Source organism: Oryx dammah, unplaced genomic scaffold (assembly GCF_014754425.2).
Source record: "Oryx dammah isolate SB20612 unplaced genomic scaffold, SCBI_Odam_1.1 HiC_scaffold_28, whole genome shotgun sequence".
Lineage (NCBI taxonomy): Eukaryota > Metazoa > Chordata > Mammalia > Artiodactyla > Bovidae > Oryx > Oryx dammah.
The window spans coordinates 24,470,369-24,482,687 of NW_024070212.1; the positions used below are offsets into that span (position 1 = coordinate 24,470,369).

At 36.6% G+C, this 12,319-nt stretch overlaps 1 protein-coding gene across 1 annotated transcript in view; it reads right to left on the minus strand.

Annotated features, from left to right (window-relative positions):
- Positions 1-12,319, minus strand: part of MAN1A2 (mannosidase alpha class 1A member 2) — a 143,926-nt gene that overhangs the window by 41,728 nt on the left and 89,879 nt on the right. Inside the window, exons 7-8 of the mRNA XM_040230940.1 lie at positions 11,177-11,300; positions 5,852-5,945 (exon numbers count right to left, since the gene is read on the minus strand). Of these exons, the coding sequence (XP_040086874.1) occupies positions 5,852-5,945; positions 11,177-11,300 (218 nt within the window). The remainder of the gene's footprint in view (positions 1-5,851; positions 5,946-11,176; positions 11,301-12,319) is intronic.

Sequence of the window (12,319 nt, forward strand, 5' to 3'; positions counted from 1 at the left end):
GTGAACCGTGAACTTCTGATGTTCAAGCTGGTTTTAGAAAAGGCAGAGGAACCAGAGATCAAATTGCCAACATCCGCTGGATCATCAAAAAAGCAAGAGAGTTCCAGAAAAACATCTATTTCTGCTTTATTGACTATGACAAAGCCTTTGACTGTGTGAATCACAATAAACTGTGGAAAATTCTGAAAGAGATGAGAATACCAGACCACCTGACCTGCCTCTTGAGAAATCTGTATGCAGGCCAGGACACAACAGTTAGAACTGGACATGGAACAACAGACTGGTTCCAAATAGGAAGAGAAGTACGTCAAGGCTGTATATTGTCACCCTGCTTATTTAACTTCTATGCAGAGTACATCATGAGAAACGCTGGGCTGGAAGAAACACAAGCTAGAATCAAGACTGCCGGGAGAAATATCAATCACCTCAGATATGCAGATGATACCACCCTTATGGCAGAAAGTGAAGAGGAACTAAAAAGCCTCTTGATGAAAGTAAAAGAGGAGAGTGAAAAAGTTGGCTTAAAGCTCAACATTGAGAAAACAAAGATCATGGCATCCGGTCCCATCACTTCATGGGAAATAGATGGGGAAACAGTGGAAACAGTGTCAGACTTTATTTTTGGGGGGCTCCAAAATCACTGCAGATGGTGACTGCAGCCATGAAATTAAAAGATGCTTACTCCTTGGAAGAAAAGTTATGACCAACCTAGATAGCATATTCAAAAGCAGAGACATTACTTTGCCAACTACGGTCCGTCTAGTTAAGGCTATGGTTTTTCCAGTGGTCATGTATGGATGTGACAGTTGGACTATAAGGAAGGCTGAGCACCAAAGAATTGATTCTTTTGAGCTGTGGTGTTGGAGAAGACTCTTGAAAGTCCCTTGGACTGCAAGGAGATCCAACCAGTCCATTCTGAAGGAGATCAGCCCTGGGATTTCTTTGGAAGGAGTGATGCTAAAGCTGAAACTCCAGTACTTTGGCCACCTCATGGGAAGAGTTGATTCATGGGAAAAGACTTTGATGCTGGGAGGGATTGGGGGCAAGAGAAGAAGGGGACGACCAAGGATGAGATTGCTGGATGGCATCACTGACTCGATGGACGCGAATCTGAGTGAACTCCAGGAGTTGGTGATGGACAGGGAGGCCTGGTGTGCTGCGATTCATGGGGTCACAAAGAGTCGGACACAACTGAGAGACTGAACTGAACTGAACTGAATAAACATATCTGTATCATATGCTTTATAGTTTATGAAGTATTTTTTAAATATATTCATTATCTCATAAATATGATTCATATAACTGTCTTAATAAAATAAGTACAAATAACAGATGAAGGAACAAAGGCATGAGGTTAATTAAGTTATCTAAATTATTAGGCAGAAAAACCTGGTTTAGTCTTTCAACTCCAAGTATTATACCCATTCTTACTTTTTTCACATTTTAAATCAGTAGTATGAAATTTAATGAATCAGTAATGATGTTTCCTATATCTTTTTCACTTAAGTCATTAAATGGCATAGGTTAAGTACTGTATTTAGAAAACTAGTGAAAAAATGAAGCAAAAAAAAAAACATATTAATGATGTGCCTTTAAATCTAGGTTGCTTACTACATTCTTTTATATCTGTTGCTAAGTACTTTTCCTGAAGGTAATTACCATAATTCTTCTGTGATTGCTATGTGCATGTCACAGACATTATCATTACTCTAATTATAATACAGTTAGCCAAAGCTGAATTGTTAAATTTCAGTTCAATTCAGTTTGTTTTCCAGACTATTTATAGTTATGACAGATGCCTACTGCTCAAAGATAATAATGGAATTTGATATACTTTTCAGAAGCTGATATGAAATATACAGAAATACCAAAAGGAACAAACTGAACAATTTAGTAAGGACTGCAGCTGCTAAAGGGATATCAGGGTAGCTCCCCTAAAATTGTAAAGACCTCTTGCCAAAACAACCAGTGAATAGCTCTTTTTACAAGATTCTCAAAATTAATAACTGCTGCGGGTGAAGAAATTCTAAAGAAGTAATCTGGATTCATTTTGTGGGAAAAAAAACAAGTATGAATAAAAGAATTGTTTTTTACTGTAATTTTTACTGTGGTAAATATATGCATATAACATGAATGTTGCCATTTTTACTATTTTTTGAGCGTACTATTCAGTGGCATTAATTACATTTACAATGTGGTACAAACATTGTCATTATTTCCAAAACTTTCTAATCACCCCAAACAGAAATGCTGCACCTATTAAGCAATAACTCCATTCTCCTCTCAACCAAGCCCCTGATAACCCCCAATACACTTTCTGTCTCTCTAAATTTGACTACTCTAGCTGTTTGATATAACTGGAATTATATAATATTTGTCATTTTGCAACTGGCTTTCATTTTAGAATAATATTTTCAAGGTTCATCTATGTTGTAGCATGTATAAGAACTTTATTCATTTTTATAGTTAAAAACATACCATTGTATGTATATACCACATTTTATTTATCCATTTGAAGGACACTAGTAAATGTAAAATGGTGTAGCCACTGTGAAAAACAGTTTGGTGGTTTCACAAAAAGTTAAGCATAAATTCCATATGATCGAGCAATTAAACTGCTAGATAGATACCCAAAAGATTTGAAAGCAAAGACACAGAGAGATATTTGCATGCTAGTTTTCACAGCATTATTCACAATACCGGTAGAATCAAGAAGTAAGTAAGTAAAGTCACTCAGTTGTGTCTGACTCTTTGCAACCCCGTGGTGGGCTGCAGTCCGACTCTTTGCGACCCCGTGGTGGGCGTTTGTCTTTTTGCTGTTGAGTTTGAACATGAGTTTGAGAAGTTCTTTATACATTCTGGATATTAAACCCTTATCAGATATATGGTTTGCAAGTATTATTTCTTTACAAATAAACTCTCATTCTGTGGGTTGTCTTTCAATCTCATAATAATATCCTTTGATGCACAAATGTTTCTACCTTTAATGAAATCCAATTTATTTTTTCTATTGTTGCCTGTACTTTTGAAGAAGTCACTGCCAAATCCAAGGTCATGAAGATTTGTCCTTCTAAGAGTTATATAGTTTTGGTTCTTAAATTTAGGGTCTTTGATGCATTTTGACTTAATTTTTGAATATGGTATAAGGTAAGGGCCCAACTTCATTCTTTTTCATGTGGCTATCCAGTTTTCACAATACCATTTGACAAAGAGAAAGAGTTATAATTTTAATTAAGATGCCATTAATGAGATACTGTTGGTCATTTGAAAGGCTGGCAATTCTCAAACAGTGGTTTATTTTTCAGTATTCTAAGATTTTGGTGTGCAAGACAGCATCTTCATCTTATTTAAAAATGCTTTTACTTCAAGAGTAACAGATATCCATTATCAGATTAGGTTAATAGAGGTAAACAAAATTTGAAAACAAAAACAAACATTCAGAAAAAAAACACAGGGAACACTCTGGTTCCTATTCTTGTGGTGTTTGTTTTCTCTCTTTTCCTAAATATCTTTCTGCTGCTGCTGCTGCTGCTAAGTCTGCCTCAGTCATGTCCGGCTCTGTGCAACCCCACAGACGTCAGCCCACCAGGCTCCCCTGTCCACACAATTCTCCAGGCAAGAATACTGGAGTGGGTTGCCGGTTCCTTCTCCAATGTATGTATGCATGCTAAGTCGCTTCAGTCGTGTCCAACTCTGTGCGACCCCATAGATGGCAGGCTACTAGGCTCCCCTGTCCATGGGATTCTCCAGGCAAGAATACTAGAGTGGGTTGCCATTTCCTTCTCCCAAATATCTTTCTAGATACTTCATATTTATATGTGTCAAGTATTCTAATAACATAACTTTTAATATCTATATAGTATATCACATCTGGAGGGACTATAACCTAACCAAATCTCTTTCATAAGAAGTTTAAAAACTGCACTGTCCAATGTGGTAGGCTTTAGTCACAAATAGCTAATTAAACAGAACATTTTCTTCATCACAGAAAGTTCCATTGAACAGGAGTGCTTTAGAATGTTTCCAAATTATCCCTATTTTATATATATGTGTGTGTATGTATACACAGACACACACACACACACACACACAGGTCTGAAAATTTTTTGGAACAAATGTCTAGAAATGAGTCACTGCTTCAAAGGTCATACAAATTTTCATATTTTCTGAAGTGATAGATATACTGGGATGTGTCCATTCTGTTTATCAACTTAATAGAAAAAGAACAGTATCTTCTGTTTAAAAGCTTCACTGATTTGCTTAGGGACACAGGAAAGTGAAAAGACAGCAACAAAGGTCTCTGATGCCCCAACTATGGAGACGCTACAAATACAGTACTAAACACAGCAGTCTTTTGTACATTCTACTGAAGCAGCACAGAAGGAGTGCATGGTCTCTGTGTCACTTATCTTCGTTAGCACCACTCTTAGGATTAAATAGGAACGTCTATATACTGTCCATTTGTGTTCTGCTCTTTCATAAACTAACTACAAGAGATTAGTTTCATGTTTTTCATGAAAACTTTATTTAATGTTTCTGAAAAATCACTTCCTTCAAAGATCAGTTCTAAAACTCTAATGAGATATCATCACCCCCTTTCCAAACAAAACAGTCTCCTGAGACAGAGGAAATCACTCCTACCGCAGTCTCACCTAACAACTGGTACATTTCCTCTACTACAACATTTATTTCATTATATAAAGCCTGCTTGCTAGCCTGAGAGCTGCCTGAATTCAAAGTCCTATATATTCTTTCCCAATCTCCAGTCTCATCCAAATGCCTGGTAAATAACAGACACTGACGCTGTTGTTCACTCAGTCATGTCCGACTCTTTGTGACCCCATGGACTGTAGCACGCCAGGCTTCCCTGTCCTTCACCATTTCCCAGAGCTTGCTCAAACTCATGTCCACTGAGTCAGTGATGCCATCTAACCATCTCATCCTTTGTCGCCCCCTTCTCCTCCTGCCTTCAATCTTTCCAGCATCAGGGTCTTTTCTAATGAGTTGACATATTGCATCAGGTAGCTAAAGTACTGGAGCTTCAGCTTCAGCATCAGTCCTTCCAATAAATATCCAGGACTGATTTCCTTTAGGATGGACTGATTTGATCTCCTTGCAGTCCAAGGGACTTTCAAGAGTCTTCTTTAACACCACAGTTCAAAAGCATCAGTTCTTCGGCACTCAGCCTTCTTTATGGCCCATGTCTCACATCCATACAAGACTACCAGAAAAACCATAGCTTTGAATACATGGACCTTTGTTGGCAAAGAAATGTCTCTGCTTTGTAATATGCTGTCTAGGTTTGTCATAGACGCTTTTCTTTCAAGGAGCAAGTGTCTTGTAATTTCATGGCTGCAGTCACCATCTGCAGTGATTTTGGAGCCCCAGAAAATAAAGTCTGTCACTGTCACCTTTTAAAATGAATGATCAGATGTGGCTTGTCTAAGAGCAAGCACACTATTTTCTAGTCATTTAACACACACAACTCTTCTTCATATTACTTAACTAAATACTTATCTCAAGCAATGCTCTTATTTATACCAAGATACAGTTTACAAATAAGGGCTTAAAAGTATAACCCTTTGCAAACATCACACTATATTTTAGCAAAGTACCTATACATACATGAAATAAAATACTCTCGTGAGATGGGTTATTACTATTTCCATTTTAAACGTATAAAAACTGAAACTACAAGAGATGAGAAACTTGCCAAAGGTTACAGGACAGATCATAGGGTTATATACAATCTGGGGTTTCTAATACTACATGTAGTATAGTTATCACTACATCAAGCACAAGTTTTCAGACTATCTTTCAACAGAGCATCAGTTGTAATAGAAATACTTACATTGACCCCAGCGACCTGTTCTTGGGTTCAAATAATTTGGATAAAGACCATTTGGACGATCCATTTTCTGAAGTAGTTTCCGAATGTGCATGACCTAAGCAAAATAAAGAATGCAATCATGAAAAAAAATCACTAAAGTTTTATATTAATCTGGGCTTTGTTTTTATTCCCCTCACTCAGAACCTACACTCCTACCCCCCGACTGTGTGTGTGTGAGATAGACAATAAGGCTTCTCTTTTTTAAATGACTCATTATTTTTATAAGATAGAATATGCGGAGAAGGCAATGGCACGCCACTCCAGTACTCTTGTCTGGAAACTCCCATGGACAGAGAAGCCTGAGCATTATTTAAAAATAATAAATAAGCAACAGTAAAGCACAAAGAAAAGGGCATAGAAACCAATTTAAATTTCACCATTCTACTCTCCAGAAATAGTCATCAGAAACATCATTGGTAAACATTATTCTAGACATATTCAATATGTACATAACTAAATGTTAAGAACAGAAACAATTTCATAAAAATATAATCATAATAGAATATTTGTAATAAAAGTATGAAACCACTGTGAAGTTAATAGATGAAAAAGTAAAACTAAATTGCTGAACTTTAAATATTGATCCCATAATAGATATCCCTAAATTCCTAGAATTCCTAAACTTCCAAATCCTAAAAGGTATTCCTTAAGTTAAGGGGGGAAAATCATGAAATATATTAAGAAGCTGAAGACTTTTCCAGGGACTTCATTTTGATTCATCTCTAGATTGGATGATGGATTTTTTTAAGTGCTTAAAAAAAATTTTTTTTAAAGCACAAACGTGTTCTTTCTTGTATTCTTGTTTTAGAATGTTATCATCACATCTGAATGATAACCTAGTTGGCATAAATGACTTGAGGTAACATTTTTTTATTCACAGGGCCTTATACATACACTTCACTATTTTCTGGACTTGAGCACAGCACTAACCCTTTTAACTCACAGTTTCCAATCTTCTTTTATTCAACTGGATTCTGTCATCACGGAGTTCCAGGAATTGGCTCAGGGATGCTTATTACTTGTGTTCTAACAAATCTATGTACAACAATCTCAATCTGAATAATTCCATGAACCAGGTTTAGTCAGTTCTCTTGTCTTCTGAAAATTATGCATACGTTGAATCCCCTCTGCTTCTTTTCCACATCTATCATTTCCTTTGCAAACCTTTTTACCTTTTCCTATCTTTTAAAATGGAGATTTTGCCTTCCAAGTCTCTCACTATGTTGTGAATGCGTTTTTTGTATTGTTTCCATTTTGTCATTCATTTTGACTATAATTTAATTTTTTCTTACACTCTATTACTGATATGGCATCTTATTATCTCTGCGTACCTGTATCTCTGTTTATATTCTGGTTTCACATAAATGAGAGCTTCATTATCTTCTCTCTCATAGTGATGCTTGGTCAGGTCTTAAATTGCTGTTTTCTGATAAATATCTTTTGGCCATCATTTATTTTTCACATTCCTTCCCTTTTTTTCTGGTAATATTTTTGTATAAATTCTATATGTGTTCTTTTTTGATGACTTATTACTATTTTTCTTGAACCAGCAATTCACAAGGGCTTTGACATAAAAGGGTAAGTAAAGTCCAGATGTGAATGTGGTTTCTTAAGCCTTTGTTTCTCATCAGGCAACTGAAACCAGCAATGCAGCACTAGAGAATCACTGTCATTCATTACTCTTCTGTCACTAAAGTATACAAGTACAAATACAGCTTGTCAATGAGATCCTTAACTGAGTTGTTTTTCTAGCTTCTCAACACATCATATTTAGTGGGGTTCAAAGAAGAGTCTACCATCAGTCTGTAGTCTGTTACCACTGCTGCTAGTGAGGATTTGGTTTTGTACCCCAAGAGGTACCACTTAAAGAACTGCTCTACGAACTTTTATTTTTGAAAGCTATAGCCACCAGTATCCTCTCCTCAGTTACCCAAACCGCGCTCTGACCTTGATTGCTTATGCCAACCTTTCTTCCTATTTTGTTACATGAAATATCAAGTATCTCAATTTTGTTAAAAACAAGTTAATAGTTCCATTTCTCCTTTTGTTGTTTTCAGGTGATTTCTATGCGTTAGGTTAAGATTTCTCCACTTAAGAAATATGCTAGATTATTTGCTAGATTATGCTAGATTATTTCTGTTTTACAAATTTATCGTTATAAAAAGTCTCTTTATGTTTTTCCTTATTTTCACAATGGTTATCTCTTGGCCTTTATTTCATGCCAATAATTCAGTTTTCAACTATGTTCAGGTTACTTGTTACTGTTCATTTGTTTTACGGAAGCATGTAAGGTCTCAATTTGCTTTGTAGCTCTGCTGTCTTCCTGTACGGTTTTATTTTTGGCTTTGTAGCGTCTACACTGGGCTCTTCCTCAGTCTCTTACTTGCGATCTACCAGCCTGCTCTTGTCTCCTGCAGCATGTCTGCATAATTGCCATGCTTTCTCTTTTCATCTCGCTCATGTTCAACTGGGTCAGCGCTGACCTGAACTTCGGATGACACAGTGGAGCTGAGCTGTCCTCAAATTCCCTCCTGTTGTGTGCATGTGGTGGGGGGTAGGGTGGGGCAGGGGGAGGTGTATCTCCCCTCCAGGATACACTAAGATTTGGAATACTAGTGTACTAGCTCATTTCCTGAGGCCTAAGTGCTCATGGAGGACGGAAGGTGAGAACACATTTGGAGCTGTGGGCAGTTGTATACTATGGCACTGGTCTCCCCTGTAAGATTAATAGGGAATATCAGGAATTTATAGACTTTCTTTCTCTGCCCAGTAAGGATTCAGGATAGGGCAAGAGACAGACTTAAGATATCACAGCCAAAATCTTCTATTTTTTATGGCTATCACATGTTTATGACATAAGGTTTCAGCCTTTCCTTCTTTCATTGTTACTGATTAATTTTTGCTGGTCTTTATTATTTTTCTTGTTATTGCTAATTTAATCAAGAAAGGGAAAATTCTGTGATTTGGCTCCCTTTTGCTATCTTTACCTGAAAATTCTTCTGACTGAGAAAATATTTTGTACACAGAAAGGACTATACAGAGAGATTCTAGTCATACTCATTTTAAGAAATACAACACGACATAACCTTTGCTATTCTGTTTACCATTACACATTCACATATCACTGACTCTTTCCGAGATGTGGTCACAGTCTTGAATTTTACGTTCGTTATCATCTTGATTCTATTAAAATCACTTTTGAATCCCTAAACAATATTCTCTTCAGCTCTGCTTCTTTTGAACTTTTTCAGAATTGTATTATAAATACTCTTTTGATTAATTAATGTGACCATAATTAATTTATTTTCACTGCTGTATTGAATCTTATCATATAAACTGCTATACAAACAATGATTTTATATGTATGATGTAAATGTACATACCAAAGACTGGAATTATTGGGCCATAGAGTAGGCAATGGCACCCCACTCCAGTACTCTTGCCTGGAAAATCCCATGGATGGAGGAGCCTGGTAGGCTGCAGTCCATGGGGTCGCCAAGAGTCAGACACGACTGAGTGACTTCACTTTCACTTTTTACTTTCATTCATTGGAGAAGGAAATGGCAACCCACTCCGGTGTTCTTGCCTGGAGAATCCCAGGGACGGGGGAGCCTGGTGGGCTGCTGTCTATGGGGTCCCACAGAGTCGGATATGACTGAAGTGACTTAGCAGCAGAGTATATGTATTTTCAGCTTTACTAGATTTTGTATTTTAAATTTACGTCTTTAATGCTCCTAGAATCGTTATCATCTACAAAGGTACCATTGTCACACTTCCACATATATGTGGGGCTGTTTAAGGGCTATTTATTCTGTTTATCAGTTTTACTTGTCTCTATGCACCAACACTGATATTGGTAGTGTTGATAACTGAGTAATACAAATCCATCCATCCTGTTTTTCTTCAGAAGTATTTTGAATGTTTCTCTTCCTGTTTAAATTCTAGAAATGTCTAGTCACGTTTCATTAAAAAAAGAAAAAAAGCACCGGGTAACTGACTGGCATTGAATTGAGGCTATAGATAAATCTGGAGGTAACTGAAATTTGTATGTTTTCCTATATATGAAAATAATACATCTCTCTATTTACTTAGGGCCAATCAATGTCATTTAGTAGTTTTGAACTTTGCTTATCTGTTGTTAGATGTACTTGTGGAAAACTTATACTTTTGTTCCTACTACATAAGATATGTTTTTATAAGTGATATATTTTTGCCTGCTGCAGCTGGTATAGAGAAATACTACTGACTTTTAATATGTATATTGATCATTTGGCTTCCCAAGTGGCGCTAGTGATAAAGAAACCGCCTGCCAATGAAAGCCATATAAGAAAGTGAAGTGAAAGTTGCTCAGTCATGTCTAACTCTGAGACTTCATGGACTATACAGTCCATGGAATTCTCCAGGCCAGAATACTGGGGAAGGTAGCCTTTCCCTTCTCCAGGGGATCTTCCCAACTCAACCCAGGGATCAAACCCAGCTTTCGCGCATTGCAGGCAGATTCTTTACCAGCTGAGCCAGAAGGGAAACCCAAGAATGCTGGAGTAGGCAGCCTATCCCTTCACCAGGGGATCTTCCCAACCCAGGAATTGAACCAGGGTCTCCTGCACTGCAGGTGGATTCTTTACCAACTGAGCTATCAGGGGGAGATACAGGAGACAGAGGTTTAATCCCTGGGTTGGGAAGATCCCCTGGAGGAGGAAATGGCAACCCATTCCACTGTTCTCGCCTGGAGAATCCCATGGACACAGGAACCTGGCGGGGTGCAATCCACGGAGTCACAAAGATTAGGACACGACTGAAGCGACTGAGCAGAGCACATCACGTTCATCTTTTATTCAGAACGTAAATTAAGCTCTTGTTTAATAATTTAAGTGTGAAAGTGAAAGTCTTAGTTGCTCAGTCGTGTCAGACTCTTGCAACCTTATGGGCTGTAACCTGCAAGGTTCCTCTGATTATCCTAATATTTTAGGTAATCATTTAATCTATGAGTAATTACTGTTTTCTTCCTTTTCAATCTACCTTTTTGTTCACTTTGTCTTATTTTACCATACTGACTTGGAACTTCAGCACAATGCTAAATAGAGACTATAATGTAATTTCTTGAAAACCTACTAGTGATTATATCTTCTCAGATAAGAGAAAATATATCAAATCTGTTCTAAATATAAGATACATTTCTTTATATAATTTTTAAAAAGGCAAATATTTTCTAAGCATTAATCAAATCTCTGGGGTAAAACCTAAAGGATTCTCTTATAACAAAGAAAAGAAAGCAAGAATACTAACCTTTTTGTAGTAAATTGGGTTTCCCGTCAAGTAGCTGAGGTGGACAAACTCCATATGTAGTGTGCCAAATTCAGCAAGAATGCTGCTACCTGCAGATGCCCAGCCCCAGTTTCGTCCTACTCCACTGAATGAAAGAAAAGGTAAAAGGAGACAGAATTAGGAAAAGACCAAAACATTTTTTCAATGAGTATATATCATTTAAATAACTCTCTCAGAAATTATCGCAACACAATAGATTATTATACCTAAAATCTTACTATTTTAAAATTATTTTGAATAGAATATTCACATGTCCTAAAAATAAAAACAATGTAAAAAGTATATGTTAAGTATTTCACCCCACTCTCATCTCTCTTCCCCTTACAAGCCTACAATATAATCATTCATTAGCTTCTTATATGTTAGCATAGAAATTTCTATGCATAAATAAGCAGTCCAAATACATATTCTTTTCCCTTTCTTAAAATACAGCAAAGTATACTTACTGCTCTGTATGTTAGATTTTAAGTAACATTTTAATGAAGTAAGATGTACTTCATTAGGCTTTCCAAAGTGTATAAACAACTTTCTTATATTTTTTACTTACAAATGCATAGAATTCCATGACATTAATGATTTTCAATTGAAATGTCTCATTCACACAAAAATGTGTGAGAGCATTCTAAGTTGTTTCAAACCTTGAAAGTACAACTCACATTTATTGTGCTGGGACCACTGATGTTATAGGACAGTATCATGACAAAGAACTGTCTTGCTTCCACTGCTGATAGTGTATGAAAACTACTACATTATACAAACGGATATATTTCAATCAATCCTCTATTACTGGTCCTCTGGCACATTTCTAGTATTTTGCTATTATGAAAACTTTTACAGTGAATAATCTTGTGTGTACTTCATTTGTGCAGATATACTTCTAGAATATCTTTTTTTTTCCCAGGGTGCCTTATAAATATTTTACTGGAAGCCAAACTATATAAATGAAAAGCACAGACTCTTTGGATGTTATCTGAACAACAATAACAATGTAGTTTGGCTGGAGCTCAGGAAGGGGAAATGATGATACAGGATGAGGTTAGAGAGCTGGGTATAATCTAGACTGTGTAGAAATTCTGTTGGCTATGGTGAAATTTAAGTATGAAG